Raw genomic sequence first — 27,262 nt, 5'->3', positions numbered from 1 at the left:
ATATGCATACATTAAAAAGGGGAACGGAATGTAAATAAAAGAGCATTTTAATAATTGAATAGTGATCTCCCACATCCACGGAGGAGGGGGCCTTGACCACCTAACCCCCAAATGTATCCAGACACTGGATCCAGGGCTGCCAATCTACTCTTGGTGTGTATGTGCTGCCCGCTGCTCCGGGCGTGTGTGTGTGTGTGTGTGTGTGTGTGTGTGTGTGTGTGCTCCAGGTGTGTATGCCCCTGGTGAGGTCACTGCTCCAAGTGTGTGTGTGTGTGTGTGTGTATACACTACCCCCAGATGGGTAAAATGCATGAATTCTACAGGAGCAATAATAAATTGATTGGCGGGTGCAGTTTTGATGTGGAGTGACTGTGGGACTCCAGGAGGCCCAGCAGGTTCAGAGGAAGCTTCTCTCCTGCAGCTGCACCCACTGAACTCTCTAGCTCTGTTGCTCATACTGTTCATATGTATTCTGCTCTTGTGAAATAACTGCTAATACACTGCACATATTTATATTCCATTTATATTACTCTATTTATATTACTCTAAACCACCTTCTGTAAACCAACTGTACACTGTAATGTTTTTTGGGCTTTGGGCTCCAAACTGCACGTCGTTGTCTTGCACAGTGACAATAAAGTTGAATCTAATTTATTATGCGCTCTATTATGATGTGGTGTAATACTGTATGTGGCCTTTGTGTTTTGGTGGAAATGGGTATGGTGCATTTGGTGTGTATGTGTGTGTGTGTGTGTGTGTGTGTGTGTGTGAGTGTATTTACATTTGGCTTTCACATCAAATGTTTTTGTTCTACTGCGATCGTCGAACTCCAGTCAGTGATGGTAAGTAGTTTATCTGGAGTTTTGAATAATGGCCGCCTGAGGAGAGCATGGGCTGCACTCCATTGTGCTTTACATCAGACATTCAGCTGGACTTGTTGTTGATGGCAGAGAGCCAGAAGCCTGACCAGTTTATGAGTATTATTCTGTTCTTTTGCCTTTAGTGTGTGTGTCTGTGTGTATGCATGTGCGTGTGTGTGCATTAACACTTATAACTGTACAGTGCTAATGTGAGAGTTCATTTCTCCGTCTGGATAAATACACAGTGTCCCCCGCACCCCTTCTACTCTGCAGCAACACTGGCTGCACTCATATGTCTACGTCTGTTGTCCAAAGACCACCTCTGGATATGAGCACGCTCTGATCACGTGCACTCCACCTCTGTATACGTCCAAAGACCACCTCTGGATATGAGCACGCTCTGATCACGTGCACTCCACCTCTGTATACGTCCAAAGACCACCTCTGGATATGAGCACGCTCTGATCACGTGCACTCCACCTCTTTATACGTCCAAAGACCACCTCTGGATATGAGCACGCTCTGATCACGTGCACTCCACCTCTTTATACGTCCAAAGACCACCTCTGGATATGAGCACGCTCTGATCACGTGCACTCCACCTCTGGATATGAGCACGCTCTGATCACGTGCACTGCACCTCTGTGGTGGCCCATGCAGAGGCCTGTTCTGAGTGGAACTGGTCCTGGTAAACCGCTGTATGGTCTTGGCCACCGTGCTGCAGCTCAGTTGCAGCTACAGTATCTGCCACATGTTTATATATTGATATGTTGTGTGTTTATGCTTTTGTGTACGTGTGCAGTTCAGAGACCAACGTAGACTGCATGGGCCCACTGTTCTCCTGCCCACAGCACTTCATGGTCACCGCGCTCACGTACAGTATAAAGTCCTCTCCACCCCCTCTTCATCAGGGCTTATGAACTGGACAGCTCACGTACAGTATAAAGTCCTCTCCACCCCCTCTTCATCAGGGCTTATGAACTGGACAGCTCACGTACAGTGTAAAGTCCTCTCCACCCCCTCTTCATCAGGGCTTATGAACTGGACAGCTCACGTACAGTATAAAGTCGTCCCCTCCACCTCCTCTTCATCTTATGAATTGGACAGCACAAAGTCACCCCCTCTTCATCAGGGCTTATGAACTGGACAGCTCACGTACAGCACACAGTCGGCCCCTCGACCTCCTCTTCATCAGGGCTTATGAACTGGACAGCTCACGTACAGTATAAAGTCCTCTCCACCCCCTCTTCATCAGGGCTTATGAACTGGACAGCTCACATACTGCACAAAGTCGCCTCCTCCTCCTTTTCATCTTATGAATTGGACAGCGGAGCCCTTGACCACCTAACCCCCAAATGTATCTAATGTACCACAAGTGAACTGGACAGCTCACGTACAGCACACGGCCCCTCGACCTCCTCTTCATCAGGGCTTATGAACTGGACAGCTCAATCCATGATGAAGTGACCAACGCTCCAGCGAGAGAAAGCTCCACTGCACGCTGGACGGTGAAGTACCTGCCCGAGCCTCGGCAGCGTCTGACCACCTCTAAAGGCCTCTCTGCTCTTCTCTGGGGCCTCTGGGTGGACAGAGCAGTGAGCTGCCAGTGGACATGTTGGGGCTCGGTGACGCCGTCATGGCTCTCCTCACCACAGACAGGGAGGCAGAAGAGGAGGTGATGGACCCTCTTCACAGGGGCAGGAGGCTGCAGTGAGGCAGAAGAGGAGGTGATGGACCCTCTTCACAGGGGGCAGAGGAGGCAGAAGAGGAGGTGATGGACCCTCTTCACAGGGGGAGGAGGCTGCAGTGAGGCAGAAGAGGAGGTGATGGACCCTCTTCACAGGGGGAGGAGGCTGCAGTGAGGCAGAAGAGGAGGTGATGGACCCTCTTCACAGGGGGAGGAGGCTGCAGTGAGGCAGAAGAGGAGGTGATGGACCCTCTTCACAGGGGGAGGAGGCTGCAGGGAGGCAGAGGAGGAGGTGGTGACCCTCTTCACAGGGGGAGGAGGCTGCAGTGAGGCAGAAGAGGAGGTGATGGACCCTCTTCACAGGGGGAGGAGGCTGCAGGGAGGCAGAAGAGGAGGTGATGGCAGCATGACACAGCGCACTTTACTTGCTGTGTCATGTTTGCTGTGTCATGCAAAGTGTGCTGTGTCATGGTGCCATCTAGTGGTTAAGGAATATAACACCTATTATTATGATTGTAAAAGCTGCACTATTGAAAATCGGCATAAAGTCCTTTGGGTGATCCATGTAATAAATTGTGTTTTTCTTTTCATACTTAGTTCCTTTATGAATGGTGGTGTATTATTAAGGTACCCTTTTGAATGTCATTACTCTGACATTTAAGAAATAACGTCTGCCGTTTTTTGTGACGCGGGTCAATGGGAAATTCAATTGCACATGGGATCACAGAGGTAATGTTTTTGTTCTCCCTTAAGTTTCTCCACGTTGCAATAATACAATTGTGTAATTCTTGCTGTATGTATGTCGGACAAAAATGTAGGTTATTATCAAAGTGAAATGGTTGCTTGCTGGCATATGAGGTTTTCATTAGAAATGTTCAATCGGAGTCAATGGGAGCCGTAAATCAGCTAAATTTCGCGACCAAGGAATATTTCTCCCGGTGACATGACGGCGGTCTCACATGCAGGTCACAGGATTATGGGAGATGCTGGACAATGGACATGGAGTATGTTTGAGAGGGACAGACTATCGCTAATTTTCAAATCCCATAGGCCTACCTTAGCCTATGGGAAATGGGCTACAATCCACTCAAAGTAGGCTAAACATGTAAATGGAATAGCATTGCCTAACAATTTGGTAAGAATAGTAGCCTAAGCCTGTAAGAATAGTCCTATCAAGTTGTTTCAGCCGAGATACAGAGAAGCTAAACCATGTTTTTAATTCAATCATTAATGTCGCCTAAACCGTTAGCCTGACACAACTACCAGGGGGAGTCATTTTTCACCTTACCTGTGAACCAGAGCGGTGGAGTGGCGACACTCCCATAGTGTAAACGAGGCAAATTGCCCGTGATCAACGCGGAACAGGTGAGAACGAAAGTGATTTGAAGGGAGTTGTTTACAAGGAACTGCGTGTAGCTTATGCACTTTTTCATCGTATCGTAGGTACGTAGACTATGCATAAAAGGTCAAATTTACGGTTGTAATCGATTGATGTGGTTACTGGTGACGTATTCTGAACCGAAAACTAAGAATATTAACAGCCGAGAGAGAGACATAGGCAACGCACACGCACACGCACACGCACACTGCCGTTGCGGAAATGTATTAGGCTACTTGATGCTTTGTTTTTGTTGTTGTTTTATATGTACTATAAGAAATGCTTTGGCAATACGAATTGTATTTTTTGAGAGAGAGAGAGAGAGAGAGAGAGAGAGAGAGAGAGAGAGAGAGAGAGAGAGAGAGAGAGAGAGAGAGAGAGAGAGGAGGCAGGCAGACAGACAGACAGACTGACGGCCTGTATGTGGTTCCCCAATCCCTCTTTTTGTAAGTGACCCTATTTTGATCCCACAAAACGTTGGGAACCTCAATCAAAAAAGTTACAAGAGAAAACGTAACTCGTCCCGAAATGTCTGCGGTAACAAGAGAGCGGTTCTTTAATTTCCCCCCAATGTTCTTGCGCAAGCCCGAATGTTTTGGTAGGCCTACTTTGTTGTTTCAAACATTGATCAAGCGTAGGCTAATTCCGTCAATCGAACATATCATGCGGTTTTAATTTATTATTACTTTGACTATGACGGGTCCGTTACGCAACTTGGATATCATGGGGTTTCATAGTTTTATTTAATGTAAGCTATGTATCCTAAAGTAATGCACTGATCAATTAAGATTGTAAGTAGCCTAGCCTACCCATTGTCTCGTCTATGTGTTGATGGTGTGCTTGGTGACCCCAGGTCACTAAACAAGATAAAGTTTAATATCCTAAGACGGTTTGTGCAAAAATATTTATTTTGCCTGCACAATCGTGCACAAACAAATCAAAATAAAATTCTTATTTTCATCATGTGTTGCGGTTTGTTAAAAAAAAAACCTGACCCGTACATCAGAGCTACAATGCACAGTGTGTTGTAGCCTACAGTAATAACATACTGTAGGCCTTAGCCTAATGTCAACGTAATGATGTGATGTCACATATTTCACAGTCAAACAGCTCCCAGTGTCCTATGCCACTTCCCCAATGGCCTTACCAGCGTCCTACAGTATGCCACTTCCCTACTGGCCTTACCAGCGTCCTACAGTATGCCACTTCCCTACTGGCCATACCAGCATCCTACAGTATGCCACTTCCCTACTGGCCTTACCAGCGTCCTATGCCACTTCCCTACTGGCCTTACCAGCATCCTACAGTATGCCACTTCCCTACTGGCCTAACCAGCATCCTACAGTATGCCACTTCCCTACTGGCCTTACCAGTGTCCTACAGTATATGCCACTTCCCTACTGGCCTTACCAGCGTCCTACAGTATGCCACTTCCCTACTGGCCTTACCAGTGTTGTGTGCCACTGTTCAACTGTTCCATGGGTTAGGGTTGGAATAATTGGCAAGTGACACGGGACGGTGTTGCTGGACAGCAGACACTTGGAATAGGACAGTATGTGAGTGCTGCCCGCCAGCAAAAACATTATAGCATTTTTGTTGCTTCTACTGCCTCTGAAAAGGTCTTGAGAATATATTTTCTTGTCTCAACAGAAATAATTTTAAATTTTATAATGTCACAGAAATGATCTATAATGATAATTGATCACTCATCACACAGATAATGGTCATTTAGCATCACAGACTGGGGATCAATAAAGTATCTATCTATCTATCTATCTATCTATCTATCTATCTGATGGTTGTGGTGGAGGTGGGTGTTTGAATAAGGTGTTCGTGTTCCTCTGCACTTCCTCTTACTTGGCATTCCAGGATTTCCGTTAATTCTGTCGAGCCGTCTGTTTTGTGGAGCAGAAGTGGACTCCACGATTTTCATCAGAAATATTTTGGTCATCAACTCTTCCTAGAGAGAGTCACATAAATGTGTTTTGCCTTCCTCTCCTCCTCTTTCTTTCTCTTTACCTTCATTTACTGTATTTGTTGATTGATTAGGATGGATTACCCTGATGATATGGAGGATCCTGTCAGTCAGACATGCAGAGCTGTGTCCAGCCTCGTGTCCCTGAAGGATGAAGAGTCTGTTACTCATCAGGGGGTCAGCACAGGGAGTGCAGGGTGAGTTTACCAGAACACACACACACACACACACACACACACACACACACACACACACACACACACGTACACATACAGACACACACACACACACACACACACACACACACACACAGACACACGCACATACAGACACACACACACACATGCACATACACACACACACACACACACACACATACAGACACACACACACACACATACACATATATGTGTTTCATATAGGTAAGACGAGGAACACACTTTGTGTGTGTGTGTGTGTGTGTGTGTGTGTGTGTGTGTGTGTGTGTGTGTGTGTGTGTGTGTGTGTGTGTGTGTGTGTGTGTGTGTGTGTGTGTGTGTGTGTACTTGTGTGCATACTGTATATGCATTTGGTGCATGCATTGGAGAGGCATGTTTCTTAAATCTTCTGGTTATCCCGCTTTATAACCCAGCCCACAGACACACAGACCAGTGTCTCCAGTGCCCAGCTGTGTGTCTATGAAGAGTGACCGGTCCATGGTACTCCCAGGGAATTTCAGCAATGGACCACCACAGTCTGACCCAAAGTGAGATATCATAAGATGTCCCGTGCAGCAGGTTTAAGGACGGTCACACTCTTGAAGAGCGTGACTCTTGAAATGAATTATGCGTATCCTCTTGCAATTATTACTCATTCTATAAGTCACTTTGGACAAAAGTGTCTAAGTAACCATAACCGTACTCTGTATGCAGTTGGAAAAATCCTGACCCAGGGGTTTCTGTGTATTGCTGTCCCTGTTGTACGTTTAGGAACATACTGGCCCAGGATCAGTCCAGGTGTGGAGTGTGTGAGCAGCTACTGAGGGACCCGGTCATCACCAGCTGTGGACACAGTTTCTGCAGGCAGTGCATCAGCAGCTACTGGAGCCAGTCTGGTCCATCAGGAGAGTACAGCTGCCAGCAGTGCAGAAAGAGACCCAGAACACAACCCCTTGTAAACCCTCCAATCAAAAGGGCCAAACTAACAATTCTGTGTATGTATCTATTGAAGGTGTTTATTATTTTATGTTTATTTGTATCTGTTATTGGTTTATAGAGGAAAATTATTATGTTGTATTATTACAGTATATGTTAATTGTTTGATCTCTGTTCACCTGTGTTTAAAAATGGTGCTGGTCACCTGCTTTAATTGCATTACTGTATAAGCCGCAGGGCATTGTTTTATGCAAGTTTAAAAAAAAAAAAAAAAAATTAGCAAAACTGTTCAGAAATCACGGTATATATGCTCCCCTTTGTCAGTCATTTTCAGTTCGGACGGAAGCTAAAAGCAGTTCTGTCATTATAAGGTGAAGTGTTTAATGCACTTCCGTCTATTTAAACACAGTGGCCCTCATTTATCAACAGAGCGTAGAAACCAGCGTATATCTGAGTGCAGAAATCATCTTGCCCTTTGAAAATAATTTAAAATATATAATTTATGAATGTTGCGTCTCCTATGGCTATCCTAAGCCATGAAATGTGTCAATATAATATGCTACATTACAGCAAATAGGCTGCACATGTACAGGAAAGGTGTTATGTCCGAGATAGTCCATCAATTCAACTCTTCAACTTTCTAATGCACCGCCGATTTTCTGCTGCACGGTGCTATGCCGCCTGAAAAACTTGCGTACGCGAGTTAAGACTAGACGTGAGATTTGAGTGTATAGCACCGATCACGTTCACATTGATAAATGCCATACTTTGCATGGAAACAAGCGTACGCCTGTTGTACGCCTGTTTTTGGTCGTACGCACGTTTCATAAATGAGTGCCAGTAAGTATTTAAACTTAACTGTATTTTTCTCATTCCAAACAGACAATCATGTCCTGAACAGAGTTCTGATGGTGCATAAAGCCAGCATGAAGAGGAGATTTGAGAGCATATCTGAAGGCATCATAAGGTCAGGGACTCAAACACTCCTGAACAAGATCTACACAGAGCTCTACATTACAGAGGGAGAGAGTGAAGGGGTGAATAATGAGCATGAGGTTTGGCAGGTAGAGTCAGCATCAAGGGCACAAGGTACAGAGGAAGCATCAATCAACTGTAATGACATCTTCAAGCCCTTGCCTGGACAGGAGAGACACATCAGAACAGTCATGACCAAGGGGATTGCTGGCATTGGAAAAACCGTCTCAGTGCAGAAGTTCATTCTTGACTGGACAGAGGAGAGAGCTAATCAGGACATGGATTTCATGTTTGTGCTTCCGTTCCGTGAGCTGAATTTGGTCAAACATGATGAGTACAGTCTTCACAGGCTCCTGCTTGACTTCCACCCTGAGCTTAGGGAGCTACAGAATGGTGAATATAAAGACTGCCACATTGTGTTCATCTTTGATGGTCTGGATGAGAGTCGACTTCCAATGAATTTCCAAGAGAACCAGAAGTTGTCTGATGTGACGCAAACATCATCAGTGGATGTGCTGATGACGAGCCTCATTCAGGGAACTCTGCTTCCTTCTGCTCTCATCTGGATAACCTCCCGACCAGCAGCAGCCAGTCAGATCCCTTCTCAGTGCATCTGTCAGGTGACAGAAGTACGTGGATTCAATGATCCACAGAAGGAAGAGTACTTCAGGAAAAGGATCAGTGACCAAAATCAAGCCAACAGAATCATCTCACACATTAAGGAATCCAGGAGTCTCCACATCATGTGCCACATGCCAGTCTTCTGTTGGATCTCAGCCACCGTCCTTCAGCAGATACTGGAACAGGATGATGGGAAGGAAGCCCCCAAAACTCTGACTGAGATGTTCATACACTTCCTGCTCATCCAGACCACCAGGAAGAACCAGAAGTATCAAGAGGAAAGTGAGACAGATAGACAGAGGCTTCTGGAATCACACAAGGGTGTCATATTGAAATTGGCGGAGCTGGCTTTCAAGCATCTGGAGATCGGCAATCTCATGTTCTATGAGGAAGACCTGAGAGAGTGTGGCATTGATGTCAGTGATGCTTCAGTGTATTCTGGAATGTGCACGGAAATCTTCAGGGAGGAATGTGTGTTTGACCACAAGAAGGTCTACTGCTTTGTGCATCTGAGCATCCAGGAGTTTCTTGCTGCACTGCATGTGTTTATCTCCAATCTGAAAAAGAACACTGTGGCATACCATAATGGAGATGAGGAGGAGGAGGAAGAGAAGAAGAGTGAAATAAAGGTGGGAGAAGAGGAGGATGGAGTGAAGGGGGGAGAAGAGGAGGTAGGAGAGGAGGGGGTAGACGAGGAGGGCGAGGAGGAGGTAGTAGAAGAAGAGTATGATGATATCAGTTATGATGACTATGACAATGACAGCTATTATGATGATGATTATAATGATGATGATTTGTATCATCTGTTGAAAGGAGAAGTGGATAAGGCTTTGGACAGCAAGAATGGACACCTGGACCTTTATCTCCGCTTCCTTGTAGGCATCTCAGTAGAACAGAATCAAGCTCTTTTACGAGGCTTGTTTTCAAATATCCACAGCTCAGAGAGCATCAAGAGCACATGTAAATACATCAAGGAACTCAAGAGGCAGGGCCCATCTCCTGAAAGATACCTCAATCTCTTACACTGCTTATTTGAAATGAACGATCACACTCTACATGAAGAAGTCCAAGTATATCTGGCATCTCCAGATGGCTTCCCAGGTGAATTGTCACCTGCCCACTGTTCAGCATTGGCCCACATGCTTCTGATGTCAGAGGAGGTGCTGAACGAGTTTGACTTGAGCAAATACAGAATATCAGAGGAGGGACAACACAGACTGATGCCAGCTGTGAGATGCTTCAGAAAGGCTCTGTGAGTATGACGATAAACACTTCTAGATTAAATTCTAGATTCATTACATGAAGTGAAATATGTCAAGCCTTATTTGTTTTAATTTTAATAGTCTCAATGTTGGTGATTACAGTTTACAGCTCATGGAAAAAAGTGTAACATATTAGAATGAAGAATTTCTGAGATAGAACTGTCAATTTAGGAATCTGAGTAGGGCAACGGACTTTTCCGCAATATTCAAACTTTTTTGAATCTCAAACTAGTAATTGAATGCACATCATGTAAAAGGGGTGTAGAAAGGATGGCCTCCTGTCTGAAATGTTTAAATAGATCTTCTTGCTGCTCATGCACCTCTGGAATAACGACACTGTACTGCACTGATTGGTGTTCATTAGTGTCTGTGATGGTTAGGCAGTAATAACATAATACACAACAATATTAACAGTTCATTTCCTGTGTATTAGCTGCGTTGTGTATAAGCCACAGGACAATGTTTTATGCCAGTTAAAAGAAGCAAAACCATATTCATACCATATTTTGGTCAAATAAATGCATAAGCCACTGCTAATAGTAGCAGTAGTAGTAATAGTAACAGTAATACCTGTACATTGTACTTGGGTTTCATTGTTTCCTCTGAGTAGTGTTGTGTGTTTGGGGTTCTTTTTCCACTTGCAGACTTGCTGACTGTAAGCTAACAGAGAGGTCCTGTGAGGTTGTGGCCTCAGCTCTGCAGTCTGCAAACTCATCCTTAAGAGAGCTGGACCTGAGTCAGGATGACCTGCAACAGTTGGTAGGAAAGCTGCTCTCTACTGTACATTGTCCAAACTGCAAACTGGAAACCATGAGGTCAGTATATTGTTGATGGCGTTGAGGCAACCACAACACCAGTGTTTCACTCTACATTTCCTCTCTGATTTCACTATTCTCATTCTTCTGTTACATTGTTTACGTTCTTCAGACTAGTTGGCTCTAAACTGAGTGGAAGATTTTTGGCCTTGATTCTTCAGTGGGCAAACTCCCACCTAAGACAGCTGGACGTAACAGACAGTGAGCTTCAAGACTGTGGGGAAGAACTGCTCCCTCAACCACTGAATCCAGACTGTAAAGTCAGGTCTGTGTTACTGCACAGTGCACACAGACTGGTGCTTTCTATTGGATATAAAAACTGTCCATCTTTTTCTTCACTGGCATTTCATATATTGGGAATGTAAAGGAGTATAGAGGACATGTTGCTTATAGTGTTTTCCTCTTTCACTATAGACTCATCAGCTGTAGACTCAAACACATCTCATCTAAGGTTGTGGTCTCAGTTCTGCAGTCATATATTTCTCAGCTGAGTGAGCTGGACATGAGTGGCTGTGATCTGCAAACATCAGAAGAGAAGCTGCTCTCTGGTCTTAGAAGCCCAATCTGCCGACTGGAGAAACTGAGGTCAGTAATACTCAGCTCTAACTTTCTATACACTCTAAAATATGACCCTGTTAAATAACAGTAAAGAACTAGCTGTAGGGCTGCCATTTTCTTCCTGTTATTTTAACAGTGCACGGGATATGGTGATAGTATCTTCCTGTTGAATATACTGTATAACAGGATAATTAATTTCACATGGAACCCAGAATGGATGTCTATTCTATAGAATGTCCTTCATATTTCAAGACTGGTCTTCTCCTTTAAGGTTATCCTGACCATACTCTAAAAATCACCTACACAGTACTCTTTGCTAACCAGTTGTTCTAGCCTAGCTTCAACCTTGTACACATCTCAAGAATAAACAGTTCTGAAAAAATAAATAAACAGTAGAAAAAGGTTAATTTACCCATAATCCCTAAAATCCCTGCACATTTAGAGTGTGCACGTAAGTAGTAATTAAGTAAGTAAAATGTATTTGTATAGCACATTTAAATCTAAAGTGCCTCACAATCAGTATATGAAAAATAAATTAAAAACAATATACAAGAATAAATAGAGGGACAAACCCTAACCAGGATCACATGTAAGGTCAGTAGCTATCAAATGTATTACGGTAAAAATGTGTTTTGAATGCTGATTCACATGTGCTCTAAGCTCTAAAGCTCTAAGCGAGCAGAGCCAGAACGTTTTAGTTAAAGCTTACCAATAGCACAGCAAGGTTGAGGTTTTGCTTTGCTGACCAATAGCTTTAAAGGGATATTCCACCATTTGGGGAACGTACTGTACCATGGGCGCAGTGATATCACACACTACAACTCCCTGTTGCCTGTGGGGACTATTTTCAGGTGCTGCGTGATATCACTGCGCCCATGGTATCTTTGCAACTTTCCTTGATTATTACGCCAGATGAAAATGTAGTTCCATGTCAAATCAGCCTAGAAAAATGCCAGGTTTCATATTCAGTATGTCTTATTGCACTTCCTAACTTGAGAAGAGACAAGCAATACCTTTAAACTAAATGTGTTACATCTAGTGACTGAACAGGGTTAGTTTCACTTTCACTACTGTTGCAGGATATTGTTGCAAACCTTGCTGGCAGTCTGTGCTGTCTGACTGCCTTTATAGCTGTCCTATATGTACACTGTGTATTTAAACAAAGACCAGCCAGCCGTTTTGATAGTTCCCCCATAAAAGTCATGATTCCAAAAAGTCTTATTCCACTTGCAGACTTGCTGACTGTAAGCTAACAGAGAAGTCCTGTGTGATTGTGGCCTCAGCTCTGCAGTCTGCAAACGCCCCCTTAAGAGAGCTGGACCTGAGTCAGAATGACCTGCAGGAGTCAGGAGAAAAGCTGCTCTCTGCTCTACAGAGTCCAAACTGCAAACTGGAGAAATTGAGGTCAGTAAAGCACAGAGGCTTTATCTATTCTCATGAATTCACATTCACATGTTGGACATAGAAGAATGTCACTGCTCTCTGCTGCTAAAATTATTTGCTTTTATTGTTACAAACGTGTAAGTAAGTATAGCATGTTTCTAGTTTGCATGTTTTTGCAGAAGTCTCATTGTGTCACATCTCTACACAGAAGTAATACTGTGCATAGCACTTGGAGATAAACAACTCGCATATTTGTCAAATTGATTAACACAACATATTGGAGTAAGGTTGGAGTAAGGTTGTGGTCGGTGAATCAGTCCCGATCCAGAGCAGCATGTGGAAATTAACAGTTTTGCAAAGTTGTCCCAACAGCTTTCCTGAAGCCTATTTGTAGTGCCAAGGCTCAGACTGATTGATGGTCAGTTTTCTAAGTGTTTATACTAAGATGGTGTATCTAAGTGGTCTGTGGTGGGGTGTTGACCGTAACCAGATGTATTTTTCATTTTGAATGGTAGCATTTTCCGGATGATTGCACTTGATTTCATTCTTGAACGAAATGTAAGAAATAGCTTGTGGTGTTTTGCAAAAAGCATGTAGCAAGAAGAATGATTTTTAGTATGTAAACAATTTGTAAAAACTGTAATAGTCCTTCCTGATGTGTCCCATATGGTGCAGTCAGCGTTCATACGCAATTTCAAGCCCATAACATGTTTTGTGAAATTCAGCGAACGTCTCTTTACAAACTGCTAGCTAGCTGCCCATTCAGTGAGCACTCACTGTAAAACAAATGGTCTCCATAGACAGCACATAGACCATAGACAGAAAACTACCTCTCTGGTTTAATTTGTTTGGTCATTGGTTAAAAAAGAATGTATGTTGTTATGGACAAACGTCATCTGCTAAGAAATGTAAATATAAATATGAACAAATGCAATATCATCCACAATCATCTGTGTATCACTCTTGATTGGTCTCTGATTTCACTCTTTGTGTTTATGTTTTTACAGACTTGTTGGCTGTAAACTGAGAGGAAGATTTCTGGCCTTGACTCTTCAGTGGGCAAACTCCCACCTAAGAGAGCTGGACATCAGTGATGGTGAGCTTCAGGACTGTGGAGGAGAACTGCTCCATCAACCACTGAATCAGGACTGTAAAGTGAGGTCTGTATTTTGCACAGTGCACACAGACTGGTGCTTTCTGTTTGATCTGATAAACAGTCCATATGTTTGTTCTGGCATTTTATATTTGCAAGTATAAGGCGTACGAAGGACATTTTGCTTTATAATGTTTTTCTCTCTCACTATAGACTCATCAGCTGTAGACTCAAACACAGCTCCTCTAAGGTTGTGGTCTCAGTTCTCCAGTCATATATTTCTCAACTGAGTGAGTTGGACATGAGTGGCTGTGATCTGCAAACATCAGAAGAGAAGCTGCTCTCTGGTCTTAGAAACCCAAACTGCCGACTGGAGAAGCTGAGGTCAATAACACTCCGAAAGACACAAAGGCCTTATCTACACATTCACACTTTAGACATACAGTATTATGCTACTTTTTTGGGCACTAGGATCAGGACAAGAATTTATGAAACGTTGGCTTTAACAATGTTGATATACAGTACATGCTTTTGTCTCAGATCTGTTGGTTATTATAAATACTCCCTGCTGATGTGTCCTATATGCATTTCTATGTACATTTAGACACTTTTTTCTAAAGCATCTTACAATTCAGTACTAATATTCAAGCTACATTGTAAAAGGGAGGCCATAGGGTAACAAACAATGCATGCTAAATTTCCATTGGGTCTGATGGATGTAAACTAATATGAGAGTGAAATCCAATGGCATGCAGGCAGTCCTCCAAAATATATCCATGAGCAGCATTTTATTTCAAAGAGTCTCTCTCTCTTTCTCTTTTTTTCTCTTTCTTTCTCTTTCTTTCTTTTTTTCTTGCTCGCTCTCTTTCTCTCTCTGCAAAGGTCGTTTTTTGCCTTTACACAGAATGTACATTAGGATGTGACAGGTTCTCTTCCTGCATGTCCACAGTAGCTAGCAGAAGCATCAGCAGGAGATGCCACTCTCAGGCAGAGGCCAAAGCCTTCCCTGCCACAGTGCATCTCAGAGTCGTGTCATAAAGAGGTTTGTCCAGGAGGACAGACTGTCCCCTTGGATTATTAATCCACACACACAGTTTATGAGCCTGTTCCCTATGTTCACTAGTCAGTGTGCATGTTCCCCAACATGTCCCCTGTTTCTGAGTGCTGTTTTCTCCTCTGTAACATGGTGGTCACTTAACAGGGTTTGACTCCCCATTGGTGTCATGTACTTTGATGGACATTACTTTACTAAACATTTCCTTAGCTCTTAAGTCCATTTGATTTGTCCATTTGTATTTTGATGTGTTGATATACAGTACATCATGTATTTTGATGATTTTCATCTGAACTTCTTCTTTACCATCATTTAAACTGTACTTTACAGAGTCGTTGACACTCCTGTAACACTCCTGTTTGATTTGCAGACTTGTTGGCTGTGGACTGACTACAAAGTCTGGAGGTATTGTGGCCTTTGCTCTGCAGTCAGTAAACTCCCACCTGAGAGAGCTGGACCTGAGTAAGAATACTCTGGGGGATTGTGGAGGAAAGCTGGGCTCTGAAGCATTGAATCCACATTGTAAAATGGAGACTCTCAGGTTGGTGAATTGAATGAATTCTGTTCCACAGGCTAACAAGTTGCCAACATCTTTAAACTACTTTACTTGTGTGTTACACAATTTGTCATACCTGTACACAAATTCTGTACACCTCAATGTATAGTCCTATCTGATTTCTGTATTTATGATTGTCTGTACATGTTTGATTTTTTCCCCCAGACTTGTTGGCTGTAAACTGAGGGGAAGATTTCTGGCCTTGGCCCACCACGGGGCAAACCCCCACCTAAGAGAGCTGGACATGAGTGACAGTGAGCTTAAGGACCATGGAGGAGAACTGCTCCATCAGCCACTGAATCAAGACTGTAAAGTGAGGTCTGCATTTTTGCACAGTGCAGAGCCTGGTATTTCTGTTTGATCTAGTAAACAGATAACACCTTTATTCGTCATTTCATATTGCAGAATGTAAGGAGTTTAGAGGACATGTTTCTCATTGTGTTTCCCTCTTTTGCTGTAGACTTACCAGGTGTAGACTGAAATACAACTCCCCTGAGGTTGTGGTCTCTGTTCTGCAGTCATATATTTCTCACCTGAGTGAGTTGGACATGAGTGGCTGTGATCTGCAAACATCAGAAGAGAAGCTGCTCTCTGGTCTTAGAAACCCAAACTGCCACCTGGAGAAACTGAGGTCATTAATACTCTGTGTACATCTGTAGGCCTATGTGTCATTCACATTGTTGTTGACATACAATAATGTCACTGTTGTTTGCTGCTCGAATCAAGACATTAATTTGTGAAACATTGGCTTTTGTTACTGTGCCAATGTTGATGTGAGAGAGTAGGTCACATACCTGATGTGTCCCTTTAAAATGTGTGTATTTCCCAATCAAGTTCTTTTTGGCCTTTGGAATTAAAATAGCCCAACATCATCACATACCCTTCACCATACCTAGAGATTGGCGTTGTGTTTTTTTTTCAGTTAGCCTATTAGCTAGTTTGATTTGCATTGAGCTCAATGAGCATCAAACCAGCTAATAGACTAACTGAAAAGTATGGTGAAGTGTAGGCTATGTGATGATGTGGGACTATTTTAATTTGAAAGGCTACAAGGGCACTTTATCAGGATGCATAGTATCCTGGATCCCTGAAATGACTGACCTTTAAAATAAAGATTTGCCTGCCTCTATGGGAATTTAACATAGGGGTTTGAATACTTATAACCCCTGTATTTTATGGAAGAACATTTCTGATACATGCTCATTTAGCTCAATGCAAATCAAACAGACAAAAAAACAAGGGAAGGGTATGTGATGATGTGGGGCTATTTTAATTCCAAAGGCCAAGGGAACTTTATCAAGATGTATAGTATCCTGGATCCATGATATAGTTGGCCTTTGGAAATAAAAACATATATATAAAAAAAACCTCCTGATCCTATGGGAATTTAACATGGAGGTCAAATACTTATGCCCCCTGGAAGAACATTTATTTATTTCTGCTACATTGTTCATTCACAAAGAAAATTGCTGTCCTTAAAGGATGGATATTTCCTCTTTTTTTTTACTTAAGGCATTAAGATTAATTGTCAAAAGATTTTATATTCCTCTTTTTAGTCAACTTTAGCATGGGTTCAAATACTTCAAATTCTCCCCACTGTATGGTATATCGCCAATCAGCCCCACAATATTGGGATATCAGTTTTGGTCCATATTGCCCAGCCCTAGTGGCAATGTTGATCGAGAGAGTTGGTCAGAGACCTGATATGTCCCATATAGAGCTCAGTTAACTAGAAAGAACTAAGAAAATAACATCTGTGTTTCACTCTTGATTGGTCTCTGATTTCATTTGTGATTGTCATGTCTCTGTTCTCTGTTTATGTTCTTACAGACTTGTTGGCTGTAAACTGAGAGGAAGATTTCTGGCTGTGACTCTTCAGTGGGCAAACTCTCACCTACGAGAGTTGGACATCAGTGACAGTGAGCTTCAGGACTGTGAAGGAGAACTGCTCCATCAACCACTGAATCAAGACTGTAAAGTGAGGTCTGTATTTTGCACAGTGCACACAGACATGTGCTTTCTGTTTGATCTGATAAACAGTCCGTGTTTTTGGTCTGGCATTTCATTTTTGGGAATATAATGAGTATAAAGGACATGTTGCTTTATAATGTTTTCTTCTCTCACTGTAGACTCATCAGCTGTAGACTCAAACATAGCTCATGTGAGGTTGTGGTCTCAGTTCTGCAGTCATATATTTCTCAGCTAAGTGAGTTGGACATGAGTGGCTGTGATATGCAAACATCACAAGAGAAGCTGCTCTCTGGTCTTAGAAACCCAAACTGCCACCTGGAGGAACTGAGGTCAGTAAAACTGTGAGCGACACAGAGTTCATAAAGACCTTATTTATACATTCACACATTCATTCATTCATTCATTCATTCAACCTTTATTTATTCTCGGAGAGTCATTGAGGGTAGCCCTAACACATACTACAGTTATATACAGTTACCTCCATAAGTAGCCTATTTGAACACACACGCTAAAGTTGACTATGAAGAGGAATATAAAATCATCTTTGGGAAATTGATCTTAATGCCTTAAATAAAAAAAATAGGAATATCCAACCTTTAAGGGTATCAATTTTCTTTGTGAATAAATAATGAATAAATAAATAAATGTTTTTCTTAAAATACAGGGGTCATAAGTATTGGAACACCTATATGTTAAATTCCCAGAGGCAGGCAGCTTTTTATTTTTAAAGGCCTGTTATTTCATGGATCCAGGACACTATGCACCCTGAAAAAGTTCCCTTGGCCTTTGGAATTAAAATAACCCCACATCATCACATACCCTTCACCATCCCTGACATGGTGGGGATTTTTTTCAGTTAGGCTAGCCTATTAGCTGGTTTCATTGAGCTCAATGCAAATCAAACCAGCTAATAGCTAACTGAAAAAACTCCATGCCAATCGTTAGGTGAAGTGAAGTCTAACATTGAAGGTACATGGTAAAAAGGAGGCCGTAGGGTGAAAATAAATACTGTTTTTACAAACGCCACAAGACAACCAGAGGATGAGAGTGCAGACGTTAAAGCACCAGCCAGAGTGCAATCAAGAATATGGTAGTAGAAGGAAGTAGAGGCATCTAGAACACATAATCCACACAGTGAAGCACTGAGGTTGGTATGGTTAGTGGATTAGCGCATTTACAAGTAAGATGGGCAATGTCTACATCTCATTTGCACACTGTCCTCATCAACTGGCGTTTAGCCCTTGAAAGTGACAGTGAGACAGAAGGGACACCAGCCTGCTGGTCATGAACTAACAGGAAAGCTGGATGTTCCTTATTGGTTAATGATGATGATCTTTATCGACCTCAGATTGCTGCATGACTTACAGACCAATCAAATCCAGTTACTTTATTTATAAAGCACATTTAAAAACAATCAGAAAATGACCCAATGCAAATGCTAAAATGGTCAATGGACTGCATTTATATAGTGCTTTTATCAGCTTCTGCGAACACCCAAAGTGCTTTTCATTATCATGCCCTCACATTCACCTATTACACACACTCACACGCTGATGGCGGAGGTTGCCATTCAAGGCAGCAACCTGCTCATCGGGAGCACTGGGGTTAGGTGTCTTGCTCAAGGACACCTTGACAGGGTCAGGAGGAGTAAAGTTACTGGACGACGACTCCACCTCCTGAGCCACTGCCGTCGTGCATTACAGGTGAGGCAAACAAGCACTGCAGATGATACAGCATATGTAGAAGTATCTCAGCATCTTGTCAGAGCGTGTGGTCTGCAATTCCTTAACATAACAGTTTTGAAACTTGCTGCCTACACTTCTTTCCTCTGTGACTGTATGTGCAGACTTGCTGGTTGTAAACGGTCAGAGGGACCTTGTGAGTTGTAGCCTCTGCTGTGCAGCACATGGTGTCCCTGTTAGAACTGGACCTGAGTGACCATCGAATATTACTGCAGTTCAGTTTCTGAGTGCAGGGAGAAGTGTTTGGGCTGTGTTTGTTTGCTACACACCAAAATACTCCGATGCTTTGGTAAGAAGGCTCCTGTGTTGAAGACCAAATTAATTAATGTCAAGAATGCACAGAATCTCCTCAGCATCAACTTATATTATTCAGAATTTCTCTTCTTTGTTATGTTCCTGGTGTGCTGAGTGAAACTATATAATGTAGACATCCAATGATAATTATTCAATGACAATCACACGAGCATCACTGGAATTCAGCTTGTGAGTGCTGGGATAAGTCATTCCCACTGTAAACTGGTGAGTTTTGACTTTCTTTTGGTTTTAATCTTGTACCTGAAGTGTGTCATTTAGATATGGGCTGTTTATTTGCTACACAGTATAGGCATTATAGGTATGATAAGGTGCTAGCGTGTTGAAGACTAGACTAAGGGTGTACTCACACTGGGCACGCTTCACTTGTACCGTGTTGGGCTACTGTTCTCTTGGTCTGCACTCATACTATCAAACTGTACCCAAGAACAGTTAAGCTGCTAGAATCTTTGCATAGGCGCGATCATAAGCCCGACCGTACCGTGTCCGAGTCCACCTCCTCAAGCGGACCGGTAAGCGGGTCTTGGATAAGCGTACTGTGCTGAGGTACGGTGCGGAGCGATCAAACGGTCAAACGAACCGGACTTTAGGGGTCAAATGCACTAGTGTACAGTATGGATGGCGTAGTGTGAGTACGCCCAGTCAGATAATGCTGATGATGGTCAGGATCAAGTTTTAAGCACTGCTCTGTCAAGACCGTAAGCTGACATGACGTTGGTGAATAGCACTATTTCCATACTATCATGAATATTGTCAAAAATGGCCCATCATTCTTGACATATTGTGGTATAGTTTTAAGTCTATATTGCTCATTCCAATCCTAGTATACTTCTGATTTTTTATATGACTTGAACAACATTGCGATTATACAAGTGATTAAAGGAAATTACTGTACATCATTCTTATCTGCCTTTTGCACTCTGTCTTTGTCACTCTATGCAGACTTGCTGGTTGTAAACTTCCAGAGGAATCCTATGAAGCTTTAGCCTCTGCTGTGCAGCACATGGTCTCCCTGACAGAACTGGACCTGAGTGACAATCACTTAAACATCGCTGCAGTTCAGCTTCTTAGTGCACTGAAAGGTGACGTCAGCTGGAAGCTGCAGACATTGAGGTTTGTGTTTGACTTTCCTTTTTTTTGCCTTTAGATATGTGCTGTTGCACCCATGATAGAATGCTTTCTTGCGACTTGGGTGCTAGAGACACAAGGCTACATATCTTTCTAGTACCCTCCCCAGCCGTCAAGATCACATGCAATGGAACAGGCTGGCGAGTGTGGAAGTGCATGTCAACCGTGCATGGTTCCGGCTATTCATTTGAACCGTGGACGCGGTGGGAATTTTACAGGCGTGCCGACGCCAGTCAGTTCAGAAGGAGGAGGATGTAGCCTACTGTCGGCATCTCCTGAACTGTGCAGCTGCACTTTACTCTAAATAAACACAACCCGTAGTTTATAATTATGTTAGGGTCAATGGAAAGAATAGAATAGAATAGAATATATACTTTTTTGATCCTGTGAGTGAAATTTGTTTCTCTGCATTTAACTCAATTTAACCGAATTAGTGAATACACACAACACAGAGTGCTGTGCAGTGGGTGAGGAGTGTGTTGAGTGTTAATGCAATTTCATCAGTTTCAATGTTTAGAGTTAGATGACTAATGGGGTCTATGATGTACTCTGAAAACATTCACCTTCTGCGCCTGCTAAGTCACTGACAACAAGGCTTTGTGTGGCCTATTGCTCTTATTGCTCTAACAAGAATAGAATACTTTTTTGATCCCGTGAGGGAAATTTGTTTCTCTGCATTTAACCCAATTTAACTGAATTAGTGAACACACACAGCACAGAGTGAACACACAGTGAGGTGAATCACACACTAACCCAGAGCAGTGAGCTGCCTGCCCAACCAGTGGCGCTCGGGGAGCAGTTAGGTGCCTTGATCAAGGGCACTTCAGCCATGGACTGTTCGGGGATTGAACCGGCAACCCTTCGGTTACAAGCCCGAAGCCCTAACCAGTAGGCCATTGTGTAGCCATTTAAAACATTCAAGTTGGTGAAGACTAGTATCTGCTAATGATGTTAGAATTTACTTCTGCTACAACATGAATAGATTTATTTTATTCTAAAACTCGTAAAATAAGAACATTTCACATTCCTCTAATGATTACAGAATGGAGCGCTAATGTTCTTTCTCTCTCTCTCTCTCTCTCTTTTTCTCTCTCCTTTAAAGACATGCCCGTGGAGAACTGAGAAAATGTAAGTGTTGACCTACTGTTGAGTGTTGTACTGTTATGCTAATGATGTTGAAGTGTTCTTTATTGAGCAGCTATGTCACTGTGGCGTAGGCCACCACTGCATGTGAAAGGCCTTTAGAGCATGTGTGGGGGTCTGTGGCATCCTGCAGAAACACACTGAATCATAGTGACAGAGAGAGAACAGAGACAGATGGACATGTTGGCATGTTACAGTAGCCAGACATCAGAGAGATGGCAGACAAAGAAAGAAGGAGAACTAGTACGGCATGACACATGAGAGGCTCCTGAGAACAGAGACAGATTAACATGTGGAGAGTCTCAAGTTAGAGTGGAAGAAAAGAATAGAATGAGAAGATAGAGAAGAAAGCAATGCTTTTTGTTGGATTATTAATGGATTATTATTTCAATGGGAAAATTAAGCGTCAGCGTCAGTTCTGGCAGGCAAGTAGTCAAGACGCTGCTAACCGCTGTGGGCGTCAGCACATCAGCTGGTCAACTCCCCTCGCTTCTAAATGGCTACATCCAAACAGGGCGCCTTATTTAAAGCTGCTTAGTTGTTCCTAACGCTTGCTGCTCGCTTTATGCAACCCACCTCCTCCCCTGCTCCACCCTGTCGTGTATAACATGGCATAGGTTTATGTCATAGTTGCCGCTCTGTTCATATGGGGGAATAGTTTAGCTCGCTCAGTCTGCAACTGTGTGAGCGCCCCCTAATACTGCTGCTGTCCCCAGACTCTCTGCTCTTTCTTGGTGCTCATGAAAGGTCTGGGTACTCCTCTGAACAGAGCCATACCGCCCAATTTAATTTATAGTATATTAATTTAAATTGCCTTAGATATTTATTGTCTGTGTTGTTCTTGACTTATGGACCTGACAGAAGTATCATTATGAATGCCTTTATTTTTTAATTTTGATTCCAGCTACTGTACTATTCAAACTCATGTAATATATGTTTTAAATTCAAAGTAACAGCAGACTTGTGTAGTGTATAAGTTCTAATGGTGGAGAGCAGTTTAAGCCATTGTCTTACTGTAGGGAGAGAGAGCACAGACGAGTTAGACAGATTGACATGTTGGCATGTTACAGTAGCCAGACATCAGAGAGATGACAGAGACAGGAGGAAGAAGAACTTGTACAGCATGACACATGAGAGGCCCCTGGCAGCCTATAGGCTTGTACCAGCAGAACTAAGGGATGACCTCAGGGTCCTGGAGTCATGCAGGTCATGGAGTGATGGCAGATCACAGTGTGTGTGTGTGTGTGTGTGTGTGTGTGTATGCATGTGTGTGTGTGCCCTGTTTGTGTGTGCATGTGTGTGCCCCCATGTGTGTGTATGTGTGTGTGTGTGTGTGTGTGTGTGTGTGTGTGTGTGTGTTTGCCCCTGTCTGTGTGTGTATGCCTGTATGTGTGTGTGCCCTTGTCTGTGTGTGTATGCCTGTGTGTGTGTGTCTGTGTGTGTGTCTGTGTGTGTGTCTGTGTGTGTGTCTGTGTCTGTGTGTGTGTGTGCGTGTGCGTGTGCGTGTGCGTGTGCGTGTGCATGTGCATGTGTGTGTGTCTGTGTGTGTGTGTGGGGGTCTGTGTGTGCGTGCCCCGTGTTTGTGTGTTTGTGCCCCTTTGTGTGTGTGTGACCCTGTGTGTATGTATATTTATGTGTGTGTGTGTGTGTGTGTGTGTGTGTGTGTGTGGCAGTTGATACAGCACACCAGGTAGTGATAGAGCAGGTTAGGATGGACTTCATGATGGAAGTGTAAAAGTGCACCGTCATGTGCTTTACCAGGTTGAACATCCTCTGCTGAGCCTTCTTTGTTCTGGAGCTCATGTTCAGCTCCCATGTCAGGTCCTGGGTGATTCTGGTGCCCAGGAAGCAGAAGGACTCCACTGTGCTAACTGGGGAGCCAGACAGGGTGATGGGGGCAGGTGAGGCTGGGCTCTTCCTGAAGTCCACAAGGGAGAAGAGTAGAGGGGAGAGAACACAGCCTTGTGGGGAACCACTGCTGATGGTTAGTGGGTTGGAGGTGGGCATTCCCAGCTTCTCCTGCTGCTTCCTGTCAGACAGGAAGTCTGTGATCCATCTGCAGGTGGAGTCAGGCACACTCAGCTGGGAGAGCTTGTCCTGTAGCAGGGCCTGGATGATGCTGTTGAATACAGAGGTGAAGTCTGTCAGTCTGTCTGTGTCTGGTGCCCAATATGAAAATACATTTCTTCATTGTTTGCCAATCTCTACCTGTTCACCACTACAAGGTAGCGATGTCCAGTTAGACTCTTGGGTGCTGGACTATCATGGCTAATAAACTATCCTGTGGGTTTCCTGCTCCTCTGTGCTACCTGCAGAGCTTCATGCCAGTGAATGCAAAGTCCTGTCATCATCAAGTCTTCTCCCAGTTCATACAGCTGGTAGTGAACAACTGAAGAGCCTGACTCTGAATACTGTTTGCCTATTGCTCCAACAATTTAGTCCTGCCCCATGTTGTCATAGCCATATAACTGATTACGTTTCTGGGCCCGTATTCACAAAGAATTTTAGGGCTAGAAGTAGCTCCTAACTGGCGAATTTAGGGAGGAACTCCTAAAAATAATGGGAGTGTCACTCCTAACTTTATGACTCCTATTTTTTTTCACTAAAAGTTATTCACAAAGCATTCTAAGCCTAAAAGTAGCTCCTAAGTCTAGGACAGCGTAAAAGAACTCGAGAGGACTTCTAACTCACTAAGACCTATTCACAACCCGCTTTTAGTGGCATTTCACGTCGCGATGTTTTGAAATGACCGTGCAGTGCAGGAGCTCGCTGTCATGCAAGGGAATAAATGTGCATTGCAACTAAGGATGCAAATGCAATAATGCCACCGACAACCAAAACCACCATTGCATGTAAACTAAATGTAACGTCTTATTGTGCCTAATTAAATTAAATCGCTTCTCCTCTTTGCAAATATAGGCTACGTGTTTTCATACAGATTAATTTAAAACATGTTGCAAATATACTGCTCCAGTCCATAGTGTTTCATTAAGCCTAGGCTTGCTTTACTCTTTATTCATTAAGGCTATGCCTATTTATTCATCATCTTCCATCCTTCACAGCCCGACATAGCGCACGCTTTCTCACCAGCTAAGACCTAACACCTGTCACTCAACTCGTCATTGTAGGGGAGGTTTGCCATCATTCCCGCGTTATAATCACCAGCCAATCAAGGTGGTCACTTTCATCAAGCTCGTGCATGAGTAATGACGTCAACCATAGCAACGAAGACTCACTTTTAGTTTAGGAGTGGGCGTTTCTCCTTACTAAAAGTAGGTCTGAAAGGCTTTGTGAATAACCTTTAATGGAAAACTCCTAACTAAAATCTTCTAGCGCGATTTAGGAGTACTCTTAGTGGTAAGATAAAATGCTTTGTGAATACGGGCCCTGATGTCTGGTAACATTTTGACCTGATCTCACAGTCATGAGAATCACACATGTCAATATGTGACCATTTAAAGCGAAATCAGGCGCTTTGCGCACAACATTATTTTGAGAAAATCAACAATAACAAACTTCCAGGTTAAAATGTTGAATTTCACGTTTTCGCATAATTCGACAGTATACAGTATACAGTTTCAAATCGTGAACGCATTTCACAGAAAAACATAGGTTTTGACTGTTAAACCCGGCGAAGATTCAACACATTTGCTGTCATTCCCATTGTCCACGCGCCGCTTAAAAAGGTGATTTCTCCTCTTCTGGCATATCGTGACAGGAGAACCATGTCAACTTTGGATGCGGTTATCTTGGCAATAGTTTGTGTAATTCCCTCGATATACATATTGTTGGAAAGCTTAGTTTATGGCCGTTCACGTGAGCACAATAACTTAATTTAGTACATTTTACTGAAACGACTGGTTTCGCTTTGCAGAGTCACATTTGTGCTTTAATGACTTTGTCTGTGTCAGTGTGTGTGTGGGTTTTCCTTTGTATTTGTGTCTGTTGAGTGAGAGTATTTGTGATTATGAGAGTGTGCAGCGTGTGTGTACATGCTGCGTACGTGCATGGCTGTGTTTTTCTGTGCATTTGACTGTGTGTGTGCGTGTGTGTTTGTTTTCTTGTTTGTGTATCAATGTGTTTGTTTTACTGTAAGTTTGAAGATGTATTGTTGCATATACTTTGCAGTACAATGAAATTCTAATGCCACAGTTGCAGTAGTACAAGGACAAAAGGGGTAAATAAATACAGGGGGGCAGTAGGGGGGCAATAATTAAGAGAAGTAGGAGCAGAGACAACGCTACAGTATATGGGACAATACAAGACTGTACAGTACCACACATAGCCATATTATACATACAGTACATGCACACATTATACAGCCTGTGTGTGTGTGTGTGTGTGTGTGTGTGTGTGTGTGTGTGTGGGCTCTAGTGTTTGTGTGTGTGTGTGTGTGTGTGTGTGACAGTGTGTGTGTGTGTGTGACAGAGCGCACCGCGTCTGTCACTCAGGTGGGCGCATTCCCGCCAGTAAGAACAATGAGTACGGAGTTGGCACTTGAACGCATGCTACATTAGTATACACACACAGGAGAAAATGAAATGAAATGATGTAATGCAAATGTAGAAAAGTATGGAATAACTATATGTGTTGTGTCGGTTGATGCGAAGGAATATTGAGTAGGCCGTGCGCTAAATGAGCGGCGGATGCAGGGCATAATGTCGGGGCAGTTGTGGCGGGTTTCGTGCGCGCACAATTTACATCTGATATGAAATCGCTGTGACTGTGTCAATGTTTGTCTTTGTATTGTGTTTTGTTCACCTTACCTGATGTCTACCTGTCTTCCGGGGTGCGACAAGAGTGTCGGAGATGAGACCCAGTTAAAGGGACGGGGCGCGCTCCCATAAGGGAAGCGCTCATGGTGACAGGGGTGTTTCTGTAGTTTTGTTTTATTTGTGATTTTGGGGGACTGTAGCGAAGTAGTTATGATTAGACAGGAATGTTGTCAAGTAAGGTATTGCGCTTGTATAGTATCTAGCCTAAGAGGATACGTTATTGCGCTAATTGATTGTGTGCTGTGTTTGGTTCGCGCCAATAGTATATAAGAGTATTGGGCGCTTCATTCGGGAGATGGGCCTCTGCCGTGAGAGGGCACATTGTCTCGGTCAGTATGGGTACGTAAGGGCCTAGCTTTAGTGGGCATTATCCCATGTTTGTGTTTTTCGTTTTGATCAGTGTTTTTCTTTTGTTTGTTATGTCATGTCTAAACCTACCGGTAGCTTATAATAAAAAAAAAAAGGAAGTTTTCTTCTACTTTTGCATTCCGACCTGAGTCTCTCCATCTGCACGGACACATTATCACAGTGTGTGTGTGTGTGTGTGTGTGTGCGTGCGTGCGCGCGTGCGTGCGTGCGTGCGTGCGTGCGCATGCTCTGGTAGCACCAGAGGGAAGAAGAGAGAATAGGGAGTGAGCTGGGTGGCTGGCATCCTTGATGATGGACTCAGTCCTCCTCTGACAGCGTGTGGAGGCTGCTCAGACCCAGGTCTCTTGATGGCACAACAGTGTTAAAGGCAGAGCTGTAGTCAATGAACAGCATCCTGACAGGTGTTTTTCTTGTACAGGAGAACTAGGACAGTATGCAAGGTGATGGAGATGGCTTCATCCACAGATCTGTT

At 43.3% G+C, this 27,262-nt stretch overlaps 1 protein-coding gene across 1 annotated transcript in view; it reads left to right on the top strand.

Moving 5' to 3' along the window:
- The first annotated feature begins 3,875 nt into the window (after nucleotides 1-3,875).
- The window catches only part of LOC134086887 (NACHT, LRR and PYD domains-containing protein 12-like), a 26,777-nt gene continuing 3,390 nt past the window's right edge, over nucleotides 3,876-27,262 (top strand). The window contains exons 1-19 of the mRNA XM_062540075.1: nucleotides 3,876-3,990; nucleotides 5,975-6,097; nucleotides 6,532-6,645; nucleotides 6,869-7,092; nucleotides 7,916-9,173; nucleotides 9,369-9,881; nucleotides 10,536-10,706; nucleotides 10,819-10,971; nucleotides 11,121-11,291; nucleotides 12,498-12,668; nucleotides 13,655-13,807; nucleotides 13,954-14,124; nucleotides 15,165-15,335; nucleotides 15,516-15,668; nucleotides 15,811-15,981; nucleotides 17,181-17,333; nucleotides 17,480-17,650; nucleotides 20,318-20,488; nucleotides 21,606-21,631. Coding sequence (XP_062396059.1) covers nucleotides 5,976-6,097; nucleotides 6,532-6,645; nucleotides 6,869-7,092; nucleotides 7,916-9,173; nucleotides 9,369-9,881; nucleotides 10,536-10,706; nucleotides 10,819-10,971; nucleotides 11,121-11,291; nucleotides 12,498-12,668; nucleotides 13,655-13,807; nucleotides 13,954-14,124; nucleotides 15,165-15,335; nucleotides 15,516-15,668; nucleotides 15,811-15,981; nucleotides 17,181-17,333; nucleotides 17,480-17,650; nucleotides 20,318-20,488; nucleotides 21,606-21,631 — 4,237 coding nt within the window. The 5' untranslated portion in view covers nucleotides 3,876-3,990; nucleotide 5,975. The remainder of the gene's footprint in view (nucleotides 3,991-5,974; nucleotides 6,098-6,531; nucleotides 6,646-6,868; nucleotides 7,093-7,915; nucleotides 9,174-9,368; nucleotides 9,882-10,535; nucleotides 10,707-10,818; nucleotides 10,972-11,120; nucleotides 11,292-12,497; nucleotides 12,669-13,654; nucleotides 13,808-13,953; nucleotides 14,125-15,164; nucleotides 15,336-15,515; nucleotides 15,669-15,810; nucleotides 15,982-17,180; nucleotides 17,334-17,479; nucleotides 17,651-20,317; nucleotides 20,489-21,605; nucleotides 21,632-27,262) is intronic.

The sequence above is a fragment of the Sardina pilchardus genome, chromosome 1 (assembly GCF_963854185.1).
Source record: "Sardina pilchardus chromosome 1, fSarPil1.1, whole genome shotgun sequence".
NCBI lineage: Eukaryota > Metazoa > Chordata > Actinopteri > Clupeiformes > Clupeidae > Sardina > Sardina pilchardus.
The sequence above is the reverse complement of the archived record's forward strand: the minus strand, read 5'-3'. Positions and strand labels throughout refer to the sequence as shown.